This window comes from Garra rufa, chromosome 11, assembly GCF_049309525.1.
Source record: "Garra rufa chromosome 11, GarRuf1.0, whole genome shotgun sequence".
Lineage (NCBI taxonomy): Eukaryota > Metazoa > Chordata > Actinopteri > Cypriniformes > Cyprinidae > Garra > Garra rufa.
Genome location: NC_133371.1, coordinates 34,978,513 through 34,999,474, shown reverse-complemented (window position 1 = coordinate 34,999,474; position 20,962 = coordinate 34,978,513). Strand labels below are relative to the sequence as shown.

The 20,962-nt window shown below is 37.5% G+C and overlaps 1 protein-coding gene across 1 annotated transcript in view; it reads left to right on the top strand.

The window, feature by feature from the left end:
• Nucleotides 1-3,197: 3,197 nt before the first annotated feature.
• Nucleotides 3,198-20,962, top strand: part of kcng4a (potassium voltage-gated channel, subfamily G, member 4a) — a 37,001-nt gene continuing 19,236 nt past the window's right edge. Inside the window, exon 1 of the mRNA XM_073850496.1 lies at nucleotides 3,198-3,960. Within this exon, the coding sequence (XP_073706597.1) occupies nucleotides 3,211-3,960 (750 nt within the window). The 5' untranslated portion in view covers nucleotides 3,198-3,210. The remainder of the gene's footprint in view (nucleotides 3,961-20,962) is intronic.

Below are 20,962 nucleotides of genomic sequence, written 5' to 3'. Positions count from 1 at the left end.
CGAGCCAATGAGGAGGGGGGTGGCAGTGCATATTTGTGCAATCATTCATGGGTTTTATGTGTGCAGACCCTTGGCATCCAGTGATGGAGAGTGTGAGTGCACAATGCCAGCTGTCTCACTTTCCATTCATATGCCACCAGGACCTGTGCAAACTGCTTAGTTATTTTAGCATTTCCCTAGGCATGTGCAACCTAATGAGTACAGTATGCACACTTTGTATGCGTCTGTTTGTAAGCTTTAGACTCCATAATAGTGCTGCTAGGTGAGCAGCATGTATGCAAATACTGAATCAAACTAATTGGGCTGTCCCAAGGTGTTTGCACTGTGCACAATCCATAAATATGGCATTATGATTTCTACAGTGTGTGCAGCAAACACAGATTCTTACCTGTCGATTTATGATTTGTCGTAATGGAACTAATATTGCGGTTGTAACCTCATGAGACGTTCTTATGAGGGAATACAGACCTTATGTTTTTCATATTCTGTTAATAAACTCAGAAATAGCTTGAAAACATTCAAATGGAAATTCAAGTGTCCACTGCGAGTGTAATAATTCATCACGCCTCAGTCGCGTTGACGCACAATGACGTGCGCATCTCAAACTCGTTTAAAACAGGACCAGGTAATCAAATAATCTGCTGTTTAAAAGGTTTATTGTCGGAGTGCGAACTGTACGTGACCAGGGTTTGCATCCAGCACATCCCTGCGATGATTTAGACTTCGCTTTAAACTTACAGCGCCTCTCTCAAGGCGTTCACTCACACACATTCGCTCGGGTCTATGCAGTGATAGTGACTCTGAGTCCGCGGGACAGTGGTGATGTGTCAGCGAAGAATATTCGCGCTCTGATCATTTTGCCGCTACTGACTTCAGCATTCCAGCAGGAGCCGTTCAGTAAATAGGCTACTACAGTGAGTTCGTTTAACCGGTTATGGAGCATTGTGGAAAGAAAATGTCTCTAATGAAGAAAGTGAGGACCGGAGTCGTGTCGAGGGGTGAGTTGGGAGTTTCTACTTTGACGCTCTTGTAGATTTCATTTGATAAACTTATACAACCAATAACGTATGTATTGTTGTGTTTATTGCGTGTTTGATAACTTTTAGACTGTCAAATGAGCTTTTTAATTACACTTAGCTTTATTTGATGTTTGTTCTTTCGTGAATTCACTGTACAGTCTAATAAATGCATGAGTAATGTTAGCCTATTTGAACCTTTTTATCTATTGTATGTTTTTCGAACCTATTAGTTAAATTCAGTAAAAGCCTATTTAAACTTGTTCCTTATATTTTACATTTTTATATTGTGATTTGTAAATGAGCCAGCCGTTTTTAATAAATGTTTAAGTAATCTACATATGTGTGAAACATCACAGTGATGGGATAGGGATAAACGTAATGATTCATTTTGTCGATTCTGATTCTTCTTAAACGATTCCGATTCCTTAACGGATCGACGAACGATTCTTTTGGTAGTTTTGAGGAAGAAATATTTGGATGTGACAAACAGGAGTTTTGTGCTGCCCTCGGGGTTGTGTTGACAAGTGATGAGATCGTTTCAGATTTCAAAAGAACATGATTAGATTAGTGTATAGAAGTCAGAGACAAATTTAATTCAGTTCTTGTAAAATGTTACATAGACTTTTAAAAGTCTTTTTAGTAGCATTATAAATACAATCCTTTAAAATTGTTCCTACACTCTAAAAAATGCAGAGTTAAAAACAACCCTGCTTGGGTTATTTGGCAACCCAGTGCTGGGTAAATATTGGACAGAACAGTTTTTACCCAACATGCTGGTTGTTTTATTTCAACTGTTGTTTAAAAGGTATTATATTGCTGGCTTAAAATGGGCTGGAAATTAAAAATCACACCCAGACAGACTGACCGCTCTGACTGTAACTCAGCAGCTGGGTTGTTTCGTCTGAGATGGGCTCAACGCAGCGGTTGAGTAGAAAAAAATAACCCAATATTTTAAAACCCATTAAAAACTACCCAGCAGCTTAGTTAAGGAAACCCCAGCAATAAAATAAAATGCTGAGTAAAAATATTAAAAACAACCCAATAAAATTACCCAGCAGTCTGAACCCAGCATTTGGGTTAAAAAAAATAAATAACCCAGCATGTAACTAATTGATATTCAATAAGTGAGTTAGATTAATTCAGCAACTGCCCTGACTGATTCTAAAGGGTTTCTGACTCAACAAAATGAGTCAGAGAATCCAATAATATACTGAATTATTTGGAATTTAAAAGCTGGTTGCAAAAAGTTTTATCGGAATAAACATTTTGAATGGTTGTCAGTGAAGGAAAATGCTCTTGGCAACCAGATGGCAGAAATGAACATTGTGGAAATATTTTTATAGAACTCACTCTGAATTAAAGTTACAGTATAAAGATCTTTCAAATGTACTAACGTCGATAAATCACTCAGACGTGCAGTGAATAAGCATTTTAAAGGCAACAGAAGTAGCCCCTGACCCTAGCATCCTGTCTGTTGTTGTAAAAGTATGCCCATTATTTCACCATTGTTTAGACACTTTTGCAATTATCATGCATTGTCTGCTTGGTTCACATCCTTCCTAATTTCCACCCTATTTTAACACCTGCTTATGTGTGATTATGAAGAATCTTGCTCCCCTCACTTTCTGCTCATCAGCCTGTTCTGGAGAGAATGTTCTTGATAGAGTCTCTGCCACTGGGCTGCTCAACACCCTTCCCTCAATTAACTTTCCACACAGTAAAGCAAGCCTCGCTCCCAACGGGAATATGCTTCTATTAATAAATAGTTTATCACTCCAGCTCCCACCCTAGCATAATGGAACACCTTGACAACAGCAAATTATTCAATCTCTATTAGAAGTTGTGGGATGTCTGGAAGTCTCTGCTAATACACCCAGCCTCCAGAGTCTGTGTCAAACGACAGTGTCCTTCGTTATTGAAATCTGAAGAGCATATTATACAATAAGTTAAAGTACTCTTGCAAACTTTGTAGTTTTATGAATTCACATCTGTTTAATATCCTTGTCTTTTTGTCTCCAACAGGGTGCAAATGATGTGGGCTGCTTGGGTCCTCACTGAACTCTTCATGAGATCCTATGGGATCCACCTTCGAATAAACACCTCAATGCCCAAAACCCAGGTATCAGGCTAACGCTGAGACGACCTGAGCTTCGCCCAACCCATTTGATTAACTTTCCTCTTCAATGCCATCATGCCAATCATCAGCAACGCCAATCATGACTTCAGCAACCTCTCGGTCAGTGATGACAGCAGCTTGGACCACATCTTTACCGAGATCCCGGAAACCGAGACCATCAAGGGAGTTTATTATCAGCGCGCTCAGTTCATTCGACGAACAGAAGATCTGCTTTCAGTGGACCATGGCCTGCAAGCCCTCATCAACGTGGGTGGCAACCGTTACACCTTCCCTTGGAGTACGTTGGAGCAGTTCCCTCTGACTCGTTTAGGACGTCTAAAACCCTGCAGCAGTCCTGAGGAGATCGCTCGTGTTTGTGACGATTACGATGAGGCACGGCATGAATTCTTCTTTGACCGTAGCCCCAGTGCGTTCCGTGTAATCCTCAACTTCCTAGCAGCAGGAAAGCTGCGTTTGTTACGGGAGATGTGTGCGCTCTCACTGCATGAGGAGCTCAACTATTGGGGCGTAGAGATGGCCTACATGGAACGATGCTGCAAGCGCAAGATGTACACTCGCATTGAGGAAGTCACTGAGCTTGAGAGGAGAGAGGAGGAGCGTCGTCAACGCAGTTTGCAGCTGCGCCCTCCTGCCGTGGAGACGCGTTACAGAAAGTTCATGAACCAATTGAGGGACATGGTGGAGAACCCTCAATCGGGCTTGCCGGGAAAGGTGTTCGCCTGTTTGTCTGTGTTGATGGTGGCGGTGACAGTGATCAGCCTGTGCATTAGCACCATGCCAGACCTCAGAGAGGAGGAGAATAGGGTGAGTGCATACAAAATGTCTCAGCCTGATCAATGGGATGGTTCACCATGTTGTTGTGTCGTTCTTAACCGATATGACTTTTTTTAATGTATCTTCTTTTCTGTTCTACCAAAGAATGAAAGTCAAACAACAGGGAACAATATGAGGGTAATTAAAGGGATTTTAATACCTTGTATGGCTTAATATAACAAATGATGTCTCTAACTGAAATATGTAGTAGAAAAACCATTAAAGATTTGCGTTATTTAAAAAAATCCACATAGTTTTCTACATATTTTGAACTATGGGTAATGCCATTATTTTGACGGCATGAAATGGTTGCACTCTGTGAGCTTCTTGCTCTCCCTTTTGCTATTTTTACTGCATCACAATTCAGAAAACAAAACACTGATACGATGACCACAACTACTGAAAGTGCTTACAGGATGTGGATATAAGCATAGAGTTTTACCAAATGCCGTTCCATAATTTTTTTTCCTCAAAAGGAGTCTAAACGCCTCCAGATGTTGATTGAAAACCTTCAGTGGCTGCGACGTCATGACAAGCATCCGTGTGTTTACATCCTGCCAGGATGGCATCTAGCATTTCTTGTCTCTCCCACTTACAAGCTCTTTCAGCAGCTGTGGTGTACTAAAAGCCTCAAAGGCATCAGCTAAAGTGAAGAGAACAAAGACGCAGATCTTTATGAAGTTTTAATTGTCCACAAACCATTAAATACCATGCTTTTCTCATCTTTTAATGCTAGGAAAGCTGTGAAGACTAACATTGCTTCTCTTGTTGCCCTTCGACTGGAAATTACAACCAAAACCCATACAATGTGGCATTGTATCAGTATTTTTATTTTCCGAGATGTGTATTTCAAGTTGTGTTGAGGTGAAAATAGCAACAGGTAGCGGCAGTAGCTTACAGAGTGCAACCATTTGACATAATCAAAATAATGGTGCCCCCCATAGTCCAAAAATATGTATAAAAAATGTGGATTTTTAAATAATGTAAATCTTTAATGGATTTTCTACTACATATTTCAGTAAGAGACATAATTTACCTTATTTTAAGCCATACGAGTCCCTTTAAGGAAAGGAAAGGAAAGGAGGTGAAGTGAGGCCGAGTATGGTGACCCATACTAGGAATTTGTGCTCTGCATTTAACCCATCCAAGTGCACACACACAGTAGTAAACACACACACACCGTGAACACACACCCGGAGCAGTGGGCAGCCATTGCTGCGGCGCCCGGGGACCAGTTGGGGGTACGGTGCCTTGCTCAAGAGACTCACCTCAGTCATGGTATTGAGGGTGAAGAGAGTGCTGGTTATTCACTCCCCCCACCTACAATCCCTGCCGGACCTGAGACTCGGACTTGTAACCCAAAGGTTTACGCAAATAACTCTCTAACCATTAGGCCACGGAACATCATCCTCATGTTCTTCCAAACCCATGAAACTTTGGTTAAGCTTCAAAAAACAATCTAAGATATTTTCAATAAAACTTGGGAGGTTTTTGTCTCTCCATTGAAAGTCCAGGTAACCAAAACTTACAAGATCATAAGGTCATAAAGGCATCATAAAATGCAGTTTAAAGGATTTGTTCACATCCAGAACAAAAATTTACTGATAATTTACTCACCCCTTTGTCAGCCAAGAATTTCATGTCTTTCTTTCTTCAGTCGTAAAGAAATAGTTTTTTGAGGAAAACATTTGACGAATTTTCTCCTTACAGTGGACTTCTATGGTGCCCGTGAGTTTGAATTTCCAAAATGCAGTTCAAATGCAGCTTCAAAGGGCTCTAAATGATCCCAGCTAAGGAAGAAGGGTATTATCTAGCGAAACAATGTTATTTTTTTAAAAATATTTACAATTTAGACAGTTTTTAACCACAAGTGCTCATCTTGTCTAGCTTTGCGATGCGCATGTGTATTCTGTGAAGTTCCTCCAACTTTAAAATCATCTTACATCACTGCAGAAATACTGACTCCTTGTTTACAAAGTGAACGTGCAAAGAAGGTCAAACGCCCTTTACAAAAAAAAGATAAAGCATTGGTGTAGGACGAATTTGAAGTATAGGCACCATAGAAGTCCACTAAATGGAGAAAATTCCTAGAAATGTTTTCTTCAAAAAACACTATTTCTTTACAATTGACACCTTGGATGACAAGGGGGTGAGTAAATGATCTGTAAATTTTTGTTCTGGAAGTGAACTAATCCTTTGAGTCTTTTGAAGAGATCTGAATCAATTTTGTGCTCTCAAATGCATAGATCCTTTAATGTCGAGCCAACACACTAAAAATCTACTGATTTGTATGTAAATCCATGTGTAACGATTCTCTCTTTAATGTATGTTATTCTCTTCATTTTTAACTTTGAGTTCATACAAACACATGTTAAGCTGTTAGTGTAGACCCCCTTCTCTTCAGGTAGAATGTGAGCATGTCACTGGAGGTGTGTTTCCGGTCTTCAAGCAGACCTGTGTGTGCTGTTCCTAGTGAGAAATAATGAATGCACCTCAGCAGGGCTCCCCAATGTCAGTAAATACCCAGAGAGTAATGAACTGGACCAGAAATGCCTCCACAATGTCAGCAAACACACACAGAGAATAATGAACCAGCTCCATAGAGACCTCTGGAATGTCAGCAGGCACACAGGGGGGTCTGCTTGAGAAGACTAGACCTTTTTGCTGTTAAATGACTATGCATTTTAATCGCCCTTAGGCGGGCACCTCACACTGCCCAAAGTGGAAGTGGTAGACCGCTGGCTGTAGCTTCATTTGCCTGGAGTTTCACTCCACATGTTTGTATCGGAACACTGTGTGTGTGCGATTGGATGTGCATGTGTATATGTCAAGATAAGACTCTGGCGATGGCTAGGCAGTTACGCCAGCATGTAGCGTCCAACAGGCAGAGTCCCGCTGGAAGCAGCAGGACTGTCATATTTAATTCACACTGCCGGGCCGTTTGTCAATGTCAGCCGCACGGTAGAAAAGGAATGGCCTGAGCATGGAGTCATTCATCTCTGCTCATAAATGTGTGTGTGTGCACAGATACGTGTGTGTGTGTGCATGTGTACATTGAGTGATAACAAGATGACCTCCTCTATCTCTCGCAGCACTTTCAATTCTTTGTGTGTACTCGAATGTGAAGATGCACAGATTGATGTTTCGCATTTTTGTATGTTTACAAGCATAAAACTTTTCTGTGAAGTTTTATGCCCCTATAAATTATATACAACACGGTTTTAGCTTAGAGCTCAATATCAGATGCGGAAAGACAAGCCAGCAAATCTCTAGTAAACAGGAAACACAAACAGAAGTGAGAAGCACTGTGAGCAAACTTGCAATGAGCTGATAGAGAAAAACAGTGAATAAATTCAACAACCCACTGGCTTATCTCAACGCTTGACATCAATGTGACCTAAACAGACCCTGTAGCTTATGTGTAGCTTATGCAGCAAGCGTTTTAGCTTTAAAGGAATCTATATGAAAGTACAGTGTCCTCAGAAAATATCTGGACACTTGAGCAGCTCATAAATATAGATGAATGGTATTACATTAGATGACAAAATATCAAACCAAGTGGCATTTATTTTAAAGAAAAGTTTCACATGTACACTTTTCTAAATGTATTTAAACACTTTAGGTACACAAAGATATTAAATCATTTTCTAGTGGTCAAATGTAAGTGGAACATGCCCATATTTAATGTGATGAACAACACCTTTGGGAACTGACTTCATCCATACACCAAGGCCTTGAAAACACATCTTTTTCTCTCTGATTTGGCCTTCTGTCTATACTGAGATGGCGTTTTTGTAAAGGAGAAATTAGCTTTTTGAAAACGCTCTTCAAAAAGGATATATTTAAAAATGCAGTTTTCTCGTTGTAGTTTAGACTGTAAAAATTAAAGCTTTTGAAAATGTTGACGCATGTTTAACATATTGTACAAATAGATATCTATGGTTATACCGGTATTGTGCCATTTGAGAGTAAGTTTCGTAAATAAAATGATCCTGCCAGAATAATTGAATGAAATCGTATTACAGTGCCTTGGGAAAATATTCATACCCCTTCATTTTTTTCACGTTTGGTTATGTTGCTGCCTTATGTTAAAATGGTTTAAATTACTTTTTTCTCCACATCATTCTACATTTCCTGCACCATAATGACAAAGCAAAAACAGAATTGTCTCAACTTCATACATTTATTTAAAAAAAAAACTGAAATAAGTACATTGCATAAGTATTCATACCCTTAACTTGGCTGAAGCACCTTTTTAGCTTCAAGTCATTTTGGGTATGATGCAACAAGATTTGCACTTCAACATTTGGCAATTATCTGCCATTCTTTGCCCCACCTCTTCACCTCTCAAGCTCTGTAAAGTAATTTAAAGCAGTTTAACATGAGGCAGCAACATAAGAAATGTAGGAGGGAAAATGAAGGGGTATAAAAACTTTTGCAAGGCACTGTATGTCTGTTCCATCTTTATTATCTAAGTGAGCCTTTATGAGGTTTTACATGAGAGAATTTAATCCACATTTCCGTGTGGATGAGAAACTTGAAAAACCGCTTGGAGATGCTTGTGTGGACCGCTTTTTAAAGCGAAAACACAGTTTACAAATGTATCTCGATTAATCAAAAGTCACTGTCAAAGTAAATCAAAGTTAGTTCTATAGTAAGATCTAGCCTAATTTATGCATCCCAGTGTACTTTTGTTGCCTCTGTATGTCTGTCTGATTCCTAAACTGCATTTGTTATTTCAAGTGTCATACTGTATGGGTAGATAAGAGATAGGAAACATTTATGGAGTACCATCTAAACTCGTTTAAACTGACAGCCTTGGGAATCGATCCCAATCGAGGTTAACTATCTTGTGTGTTTGAGAGCAGGCTGCTTTCTCATAATCCCAAGCAGCACCTTTGTATTTATTATTTAGATAAATGCATTCTGGTGAGGTGATAAGATGACTTTTATCTGGATTCATATGCCCTGATATCCGTTATCTTTGCAGCAGCTAGATAAGTCAGAAGCAGTGCTACTAGAATGGTATTATTGTTTCACATGGGTGTACCTTCTGTAGTTTTGTAACAATTAATTATATATTGTATATTAAAAAAAAAAATTTAACTATTCTTTTTTCAACTGCTTATATTGTGTAAAAGGTTAAAGCATCAGCTACTGTAGTCAAGAGAATCCAAGCATCTTTGGGATATGCTTCACTCCTTCCTATGGATCTTTTACTTTTTTTCCCCTCTTGTCCTACAGTAGATTCACTCAAGCCCTGCTTTCTTAAATATTCATTCCTACCTTTGCTTTTCTTCTTTTGGGCTCCTTTTCTCTCTGCCCTCTTATCTTTTCTCTGCCTTTTCTCACCTTTACTCTTGTTTACCACTCCTTCCCCCATGCTGTCTTATGCTCTTTCTCCTTTTCTCCTCCCCGGGGCTGCAGGTGTAAATTTTGCTTTGTTTGAACTACAGCAGCAAGGACTCAGAATTGAAGGTGTTTGTATGCCATGAGCATCCTGCAAACTCTCACTCACCAAGTGCTGGTGACACACACACTTATTTGCAGTGTCCTGTAAAATTGAAGCTGTATCACTGAGCATAGTAAAGGGTTAGTTCACCCAAAAATTTAAATTCTGTTATTAATCATGCTTATGTTGTTTCAAACCTGTAAGACCTTTGTTCATCTTCCGAATACAAATTAAGATATTTTTGATGAAATCTGAGAACTCTCTGACCCTGCATAGACAGTAATGGTCCTACCATGTTCAAGGTCCAGAAAGGTACCAAGAACATCAACAAAATAGTCCATGTGGTCCAGTGGTTCAACTGTAAGTCTATGAAGCTATGCGTCACATGTCGTGGTAATTTAAAAAAAGAATTGTTGAATAAAGTTGTTATTTTAGTTTTCTTGCCCAACAAAAAGTATTCTCATAGCTTCATAAAATTACAGTTTATCCACTGATGTCACATAGACTATTTTGTCGATGTTCTGTGTACCTTTCTGAAGCTCTCAGATTTCATCTAAAATATCTTAATTTGTGTTTTGAAGACGAACAAAAGTCCTACACATTTGGAACGACACGAGGGTGAATAATTATTGACAGAATTTTCATTTTTGGGTGAACTAACCCTTTAAGGATAGAACTACACATTTTCAAAAGTGACTTTTCTTTCTCTCTTTTGTGAAAAACAAAGTAAGATAAACAGCTTAGTCTTTGGACCCCATTGACTTTAACTGTATATAAAAAAGAAACATCTAAAATATCTTCCTTTGGGAAGAAAGTCAAACAGGTTTGAAATGACATGAGGGAAAGTAAATAATGACAATTTACATTATGGGTGAACTACCCACCCTGTTAAAAAAAACAGCTGTTGGTTAGGTATGTTTTAAAGCATGGCAGGCGATTGTAGCTGGTCCTTAGTTGGTCCAGAGCTGGTTTAAGCTAGTCCTGAACTGGTTTTAAGCTGGTCCTGAACTGGTCCTGAGGCAGGACCAGCTTAAACCAGCTCATGACCAACTAAAGACCATCTGAAACCAGCTGTCATGCTTCAAAACATACCTATCCAGCATATGTTGTTTTTTTCAACAGGGCATTACTAAATCTCTGAAAAATTAGGTTGGGTTTTGAGTTTACCTGATACGCATTTACATAAGATTTGTTCTTGTGCTCATAAACAGGGATTTCAGTTGTGTTTTTAAAAGTTTCTGCTTTAAAAATATAACGCTTTTGGTGAGAAGCTCATAAAAACAGTGCAAGATGTGATACAACAATTTCATTGTGCAAATTGTCCAACAACCAAAATACAGCACACTGTCAGCATGCTGTTTAAAACACTGGCACTAAAAAATTTAATGTTAATATAAATACACAATGAGAAAAGATCTAATGAACTTGTTATAGTTGTAGGATTGACCATTGAGATGAGCCAAAATTCAGGACTAATCTCCAAATAGCTGTTATTGGACTACAGAAAAAAATGGCCCTGTTCTGCCAAGACAATTATACACTAATGCATGTTTAAATCGGCCTGAACTGAAAAATGTAGAGGAGAATAAACGATTTAGTATGATGTCATGAACTCAACCTTTTTTAATTTGGCTAAAAGTCTCAAGCCAATCCATCAAGCAAAGAGTAGATTTGTGTTTGCTACAAAAAACATAATAAAACATAATCAATTTGATTTGATGGAAACCTTCTAAAAGTACTCGCTTGACCTGGCATTGTACTTACCTCTACAGCAATCAAAATCTTTTATATGCCAGGTGTATTCACTTGATGACATGCATTAGGAGATAATGAACAGCCTCGTTTCTGAGCCACAAAGTTGAGCACATTATCTATATATGCTAGATTAAAAAGTCCTGTCTGTACTCAAGCACACAGAGTGAGAAAATATTTAAAGCCATTGTACAGCTCTGCATCACTTTCACATCTGTGAGTCTTTGAACATTCACCTAGTGCTGCAGTTCAAACCAAAGCTAGTTTCATTTTCCTCTTGACCGATCATAGTCTCCACACACCCATCAATGACAGACTAGCTAACACCCTGCATGTCCTGTTCATGCTATGTTGGACAGAGTATTACAGAGGGCCAGATGGTGTCAGTGCAGGTGCAGAGCATGAGCGGTTTTGGTGTTGTGTTGCAGTTTTGCATTTTGGCTCTATGATTTGCCAGAAGGGGAGTTCCTAGGACAGGTGGTGATGCAGGGTTAGCAATGATCTCATCTACTGTTCTTTGGCCTGGGTTCTTAATATAAGGCAGGGGAAGGTGAACAATCCACAGCACAATCTGGACAATGTGCCACAGGTTTCCTCTTGAGTGGAAAGATAACAGCCAAAACCAGCATGATGAGGCCAATGTGACAAAGTGAGAGAAGGGATAGGAAACACTAGATACAGATTGGGTGCACTTGTAGAAGTTTCCATTAATGCTATATGTTTTTAAACCTATTTTAAAAAAGGTTTAGTTCACTTCCAGAATAAAAAGTTCTTGATAATTTACTCACCCCCATGTCATCCAAGATGTTAATGTCTTTACTTCTTCAGTCGAAAATAAATTAAGGTTTTTGAGGACAGCATTCCAGAATTTTTCTCCATATAGTGGACTTCAATGGGAGCCAATGGAAGGTCCAAATTGTTTCAATGCAGCTTCAAAGGGCTCTACACGATTAGTAATTTTAAAAAAAAAGTAAAATTGATATACTTTTTAACCACAAATCTCGCACTAGCTCTGCGATGTGCGTCCGTGACTTCACACATTACATAATTACGTTGGAAAGGTCATGTGTGGTTAGTTCTTTGTCTGTACACTGTTCAAAAAGGTAGGGTAGGGCGAAAAACTCTTTTTAATTTTCTACACATCATTGTTTTATCTTTTTTTGTAAAGGGCGCTTGACGTTCTCTGAATGTTCCTTTTGTAAACACGGGGTCAGAATTTCTGCCTACGCAACATATGACCTTTCCAATGGGAGCTAGTGCAAGACAAGCATTTGTGGTTAAAAACTATGTCAATTTGAATGTTTTTCATTGTCTCGTTGTTTCACTAGATGAGACTCTTATTCCTTGGCTGGGATCTTGTAGAGTCCCTTAAGGCTGCATTGAAACTGTAATTTGGACCTTCAACCCATTGGCTCCCATTGAAGTCCACTAATCCTGGAATGTTTTCCTCAAAACTTTAACTGAAGAAAGACATAAACATCTTGGATGACATGGGGTGAGTAATTTATCAGGAAATTTTTTACATACACTTGATTCTTAATACTGTGTTGTTACCTGAATGATCCACTGTGTTTTTTTTTTAGTTTTTAGCTGTTCATGAGTCCCTTGTGTGTCCTGAACAGTTAAACTGCCAGCTGTTCTTCATAAAAGTCCTTCAGGTCCCACAAATTATTTGGTTTTTCAGCATTTTTGTGTATTTGAACCAGTGACTGTATGATTTTGAGATCCATCTTTTCACACTGAGGACAACTGAGGGACTCATATGTAACTATTACAGAAGGTTCAAACACTCACTGATGCTTCAGAAGGAAAAACTATGCATTAAGAGAGGGGGGTGAAAACTTTTTGAATTTAAAGATCAGGGTAAATTTAACTTATTTTGTATTCTGGGGAACATGCAAGTATCTTCTGTAGCTTCTGAAGGGCTGTGCTAAATGAAAAAAAAAAGATATTTAGGCAAAATAAGAAAAATGTACACATCCTCATTCCGTTCAAAAGTTTACACCCCCGGCTCTTAATGCATTGTTTTTCTTTCTGGAGCATCAGTGAGCATTTGAACCTTCTATAATAGTTGCTTATGAGTCCTCAGTGTAAAAAGATGGATCTGAGGACAACTGCAGTCATTGTTGCAAAGGGTTCAAACACACAAAAATGCTAAAAACCAAAGAATCTGTGGGACCTGAAGGACTTTTCTAAAGAAGAGTGGGCAGTTTAACTGTTCAGGACCAACAAGGGACTCATGAAGCCATTCATATTAAGACAGTATTAAGAATCAATTGTATGTAAACTTTTGAACACTTTCATTTTTATAAATTCAACTAATTTCTCTTGTGGACTATATGTAAACATCTTTTAGGTGAAATATCTTAATCAGGTCAGTACTAAATAAAAAAATAACATGCATTTTGGTAAAATAATTAACATTTTGCAGATTCTGCAAGGTGTATGAAAACTTTTGACTTAAACTATATTATTTTACAGGACGTATTCTTTCCCTTTCATTGCATTCAGATCACACTGCAAGCTTGCATCTCAGCTGAAATCAAAATTTGCTTTGCCACTGGGCAGGAAATTCAGCAGTGGAATAATGGTTAAGTGGATTGGGAGGGTCGATTACTAATTCCATAGCTTTGAGGTGAGTTTGAGTCGTTCCATTTTAGGAGAATGCAGACTGTCTTTCTACTGCAAATGGACTGACTTTTTTGTAGTTCTACATGCTTTCATTTTGATCAAAAGTGTAGGAGGAAAGAGAGCTGGCAACCCTGCGGTGCTCCAATATTGATGCAGGAGAAATTGGGAGGTGATTGCCCCTCACATGCAGGTTACAGAATAGTTTTTTATATAACACTCAACAGCAGGAGTTTCCAAGTCACAAAGTGTCAGTGTAGGTCAAAAGAGTTATTGCACCAGAATCACCTTTGTTAAAGCTGGATTTGAGGTCCTGAACGAATTGACTTGCTTGAACTCTTTAAATGAGCAGCGTGGCTTGAAAGAAAATGTTCTGAATGGGAGCTGTGCTGACTTCTGTCTGCTGTTTATTATTCTGAACACCAAAATCTTTTCAGTTCCAAGGTTACAGGGTTTACAAAAAGATACTCTGGAGTGTCTCACAAGAATACATATAGACAAAAACAAACGTGGGGTAAAGCTCAGGGTAACCAGAAGGTTGCTGGTGTTGTTCACCCAAGTCAGATTGGCAAGTCACTCAAACCTAGGTTGCTTTAAGAGGCCCAGATTGCATCAATGTAGTGTTTTGTTTTTCTTTTCTTTTGAATGAGCTTCTTGCTTTAAATGTAATACAATAGAAGAGAAGCCACAGGAAATGACAGTGAGAAGATGCATGGGATGCATAGTGTGGTGCTGTAAGGCCATTAATGTATGTGGGCACGTCTGATCATTTTTCCTCTTGTGCTGCATACTCATTTTTGATTCAGCAGATGCAGAGATAGTAAATGGTGTAAATAGTGCCATCCATCAGAAGATTCGTTCCACAAGTAGCTTCGTCCCAGAGTTAAGAGATGCATTTTTAATGCGCACCCGCTTGTTATCTTCCCCTATAATTTTCGGGAATTAAATTTGCAAGATGTACACAACTCATCTTATGCAGGCCACACTTTGTAGGCGCTTTTCTCTTTGTTTAGCTCTCCTACTTACTCCTTTCTTGTGCATAGACAATTCAAAAGCTTTTTCTTTCTTTTTTTTTTTTTTTTTTTTTTTACAAAGTTTATGAATTTTTCCACATTGTTTTAAATGACTCATAAAGCATGTATTTGAATGTATTAGTATTTGACTCTCTTTCTAGACTTAATTCTATCTGGGTCACCTTCGACAGCAATTACTGTGTTTATCGACAAGAAACTGATGCCTCGACTTCATTAAGTTAAGCAGGAACTGTTTGCAAACTGCAATGTTTAAGTCAATTCACAGATGCTTAATTGGAATGACTGGATCTCTCCAGGACATCAAGTTTTAAGTCTGTGTTTTGCTGTATGCTTCAGGTATCTGTCCAGTTTGAAGATGAATCACCCTTTAAGTCTCTGTGCTGTGTAGGACTGTAACATGTTTTCTCCTAGGACTTTCTTGTTTTAGCTTTATGCATTGTTCTTTGTCTCTTGTGTTTGAGTTTTCAGCCCCTGCTGTGGGAAGCATAGCATTATGCAGCCGTCTCTAAGTTTTATTGAATCATAGCCATAAATGCAGACACTTCTAGATGCTTCTGCTCAATTTTCTATTGTTGTATTAAATGCACTTGCAGAGTTGCCACAAGAGGCAGTATAGCAATACTAGCATGCAATATTTTATATTTGCTGTCAGTTTTCTCTTTCAGGTCATTGCCTCATAATGTACAGTTGAGGTCATAAGTTTACATACACCTCACAGAATCTGCAAAAGTGTAATTATTTGACCAAAATAAGAGGGATCATACAAAATGCATGTTATTTTTTTTTTATTTAGTACTGACCTGAATAAGATACTTCACATTAAATATGTTTACATATAGTCCACAAGAGAATATAATAGTTGAATTTATAAAAAATGTCCCTGTTCAAAAGTTTACATACACTTGGTTCTTAATACAACAACACAGTATTAAGTATCAAGCATATGTAAACTTTTGATAAATTCATTTTTATAAATTCAACTATTATTTTCTCTTGTGGACTGTATGTAAACATCTTTTATGTGAAATATCTTATTCAGGTCAGTACTAATTAAAAAATAATATGCATTTTGCATGATCCCTTGGTATTTTGGTAAAATAATCAACATTTTGCTGATGTAAACTTATGACCTCAGCTCTAAATGGCAAGAGGTGGTGAAATCTACTTATTTCTTTAGATGGGAAGCAGCGTTAAAGCTCCTTGGCTGCTATAATGCTTCAGTGGAAGAGCTAGTTGGATTTGGCAACGTTCATTCCAAATACCAGGGTCATGGTATTTGATTTTTTTTTAGAGACGTTTAAGAGTTTTTATGGTCTTATATTGTGTAAGCGTTGGTTTCAGATTTGCATCTCCATAGTCATCATGTGGGGTTGGTAAATCTGATGGCGGTTTGTAATTTTACATGTCAAATTTCCTCTCTGAGTAGGTTGCCTACAATAAATCACAATGTGCACCAGGTGAATGATTTAATATTCAGTTAATTCGGCTTTTAATTTTAGATTGAAACACTTAAATGTCTTTACATTTTCTCACCTTGACATTATAAAATCCTTTTTCTCTAATTCAAACTAATTCTCAGTTATATACACAAGGGTTTCATGTAACTCAATGAAATGACAATACAAACAAACATATGTTGAAGAATATCGGTTACCAAATCATTTTGTTGTCCATTGACTGCCATTTAAATATCCTTTTAAAGGAATAGTCCACCCAAAAAAACTGACAATTCTGTCAGTAATTACTCACCCTCATGTTCCAAACCTGTAAGACATTGATTCATCCTTAAAACACAAATTAAGATATTTTTAATGATACACTTTTAAAAATAAAGGTGCTTCACGATGCCATAAAAGAACCTTTTTTGTGTAAATGGTTCCTTAAAGAACTTTTAACATCTGAAGAACCTTTCCATTTCACAAAAGGTTCTTTGCGGCGAAAGAAGGTTCTTCAGATTATAAAACGGTAAGAAAGAGGTGGTTCTTTAAAAAAACCTTTGACTGAATGGTTCTTTGTGGAACCAAAAATGGTTCTTTTATGGTATCGCTGTGAAGAACCTTAAAGCACATTTTTTTAAGAGTATATCTGAGAGCTTTCTGACCCTGCATAGACAGCAACATAACTGAAACGTTTCATGGTACAGAAAGTTAGTAAGGATGAATTCAGTTTTCATTTTTAGGTGAACTATCCCTTCAAGCATTGCATATTTCCAACAAGCACCCATTTCCTTCCTGCTTTCTCTTTACAGATTAGTAAGATATATAAGTCTATCCATTGACCTCTTGGTTATTTTTCCATTGAGATGTGTATGGGCTAGCTGTTACTGTAGGTATCCATGTCTGTTCAGTGTCTCCTGGGTCCTGACTAAAAGCTAGATCCTGCTCTGAAAGGGAAGGAGAGGATGTTACAGTGCCATTTACACTTAGGCAAGAAACATACTTGAATGCATGGCCAACAGCGGAAGCAGACTGTCCCGATTTACTTACTTTCCGTGCATTATGTTACTGTAATGGTAAGGAAATAGCTACAAAAGGTACCTAGCAATAAACATGTCAATTTAATGTGAAAGTCAGTGTTTTATATGCGGCAAGCTGCAATTTCTATAAAAAATGAGCGGGGGAACGAGCTAAGACAGTCTAATGCAGAGATGCTCTGGCAGATGGAGACCACAAAACTGCTGGTGCAGGACTACGGTAGTAAACCTTGCTTGACAGGATTTGCAGTCGCCTGCCATAAAGGACAGATCAAATGGACCGAGTGCAGCATCGGTCTCTGGGGAAACTGGACACTGAAGAGATTGAACAGAATGAGAGCAGTGCAGTTAGATGAAAGGTGTGGGTGGGTGACCAGTACTTCTAAAGGTCTTGTGGGTGCAGTCACAGGTAGTTGCAAGCAGATCCGTTTTTTTGTCAGATACTGTATATGTGGGTGAGTCGATCTCTGATCTCTTTCAGCAGATAACTCTTCACAGCGTTTCTCTAGTCTGAGTGTGAAAGGCACTCAAAATGCTCTCAATGCAGGGCCCAGAATCGGAGACTGTAGTCATAAAAATGGAAGTTACTGTGGAATGCAGAATGTCACGACTGTGAATATTAAAGTGCAAAAAAACTGTTATTTATATGTGAAATATCTGCATGTTCTACATGTCTCAACGGACATGCGCCTCCAGAACTGCCCTGAGAGTCACTTCACAAATGTCATTATTTCATTTGATAAAAACTATCATCAGATACACACAGAAACTGAAAAGTATAGAAGCCCATTTTCACCCATGGAATAAAAAATGTAAAAAGGTAATTGCAAGTTTTTATCTTATAATATCTTACAATTTATCTTAGTCTTATTTTTTCAGAATTGGAAGATAAACTGAGAAATTACGTCAGAATTACGAGATATAAACACAGTTCTGACTATTTTGTCCTCCGAATTGTGACATATAAACTCACAACAGTAATTTATAGTCACAATAGCGGCATATAAACTCGCAGTTCTGACTTTTTTTTTCTCACATTTCTGGGTGATTGAGAGTTATAAAGTCCGATTCTGAGGGGGAAAAAGAATCTCAGAATTGCCAGTTTATATCTCACAATTCTGATTTGTGACCCTGGACCACAAAACCAGTCTTAAGTCGCTGGGGTATATTTGTAGCAATAGCCAAAAATACATTGCATGGGTCAAAATGATTGATTTTTCTTTTATGCCAAAAATCATTAGGAAAGTAAGTAAAGATCATGTTCCATGAAGATTTTTTGTAAAATTCCTTCTGTAAATATATAAAAATGTAGTTTTTGATTAGTAATGTGCATTGTTAAGAACCTAATTTGGACAACTTTAAAGGCGGTTTTCTCAGTATTTTGATTTTTTTGCACCCTCAGATTCCAGATTTTCAAATAGATGTATCTCGGACAAATATTGTCCTATCCTAACAAACAATACATCAATATAAAGCTTATTTATTGAGCTTTCATATGATGTACACATCTCAGTTTTGTAAAATTTAACCTTATGACTGGTTTTGTGGTCCAGGGTCACATTTAATAATTCACAATTGCATGTTATAAAGTCAGAATTGTGAGGGAAAAAATCTCACAATTATGAGTATTTCTCAGAATTTTGAGTTTTTTCCCGCAATTGCACATTTATATCACACAATACTGACTTTATAACTCGCAACTGCGAGTTTGTATTGCAATTTTGAGAAAAAAAGTCAGAATTGTGAGTTTATATCTTACAATCCTGACTTTATTTCTCAGATTTGCGAGTTTGTATCTCGCAATTTTGACTTTTTCACAGAATTCTGAGTTTTTTTCTGGCATTTGCGCATTTATATCAGACAGTACTGACTTTATAACTTGCAACTGCGAGTTTATATCGCAATTCTGAGGAAAAAAGTCAGAATTGTGAGTTTGTATCACGCAATTCTGACTATTTTTAAAAATTGCCACTTTATTTCTCAGATTTGCGAGTCTGCATCTCGCAATTTTAACTTTTTCTCAGAATTTTGAGTTTAAATCTCACAATTACGAGTTTATATCACACAATGCTGATTTTATAACTTGCAACTGCGAGTTTATATCGCAATTCTGAGGAAAAAAGTCAGAATTGTGAGTTTGTATCACGCAATTCTGACTATTTTTAAAAATTGCCACTTTATTTGAAACTCGCAATTCTGACTTTTTCTCAGAATTTTGAGTTAAATCTCGCAATTCTGCGTTTTTTTCTCACAATTGCGAGTTTATGCCATGCAGTACTACTTTTATAACTCTCAATTGCGAGTTTATGTCGCAATTCTGAGAATATACAATTGTGATATATAAACTCACAATTTGACTTTATTTCTTAAAACTGCCACTTTATTTATCAGAATTGCGAGTTTGTATCTCGCAATTTTTACTTTTTCTCAGGATTTTGAGTTTAAATCTTGCAATTCTGAGGGTTTTCTTGCAATTGCGAGTTTATATACACAATTGTACGCTTATATCTCACAATTCTGACTTTATAACTCGCAATTGCAATTTCTGGAAAAAAAGTCATTGTGTTTTTTTATTCAGGGCTTGAAACGGGCTTCCATAGAATGGTCTTCACTACAATCCACCAAAATAAAAAGCCTGTTTATATTTGAAGAAATTATGACACAAATACTGTATATTACTGTTGTACATTAGAATGTACTTCTCAAACTAATAATAATAAAAAAAATGTAGTTTATTAAAATATTTTTTTAAATGAGTATTGCACAATTTTTTTTTTTATTTAAACAGCAGGCGTCCATTTTGCAGTACTTTGTCTGGCAAATAATGAAAAGAATGAATCATATAAAAATTTTTTACAAGATTAAATTGTTTGTTGCTTATCATTCATTTGATTAGCAACATTTTTGATAATAAATTTGTATTAAATCATAAAACACAAAATACTGGAAAAAATTCTGAAATTCTGGAGGGAAAAAACTTTACCATGGCACTGCTACTGTACTGAATTCAATTGATTATGCATCATTTTTGATTATTAAAAAATGTGTGGGGGGGGGGGGGAGGAGTTTTGGAAAAAATACATTTTTAGTTTTTACAGTGCCCTACCAACTCGCTGTCTCCTTATCCATCCCTCCATTCCTTCATTACTCTTCATTATAGAAGCAGAAGGTGAGGAGAAGAAAACGAGTCTGTCTAGGTTAAAAATAAGGAGTGCTTAGCAAGCGGGAGACGGAGAGGCAGGTGTTTAAAATTCTGAGACCGTCTCGCTGTGTACTTTAGCTAGTGCAGAGCCGTGCCGTACCATCCCACTCTGCGCTTTATACTTCAGGTTTCTGGGCTAGGATGGATAGAGACAGAGAAAGAGGGAGAAACGTCTTGCTGTTTGACAAATTATTATTCAGGGGGAAAAACTGAGTGGAGTGCATTTTGGAGGATTACACAGATTAAAGCGTCAGCCTAAAACTGGATGTGCGTGTTTTGTTAGAAAGACTTGATGAGATAAATTAGAAAGCAAAGTTGTTTTAGACGCAGAGCAAGCTTTGCGTTTTGATTAAAGATTATGAAGACAAACATTTTTCTTTGGAATTGCATGTACTGATGCACAATAAGATCAGAAATAATATTAAGAAAATAGTTTTAGATTATTATTTTAG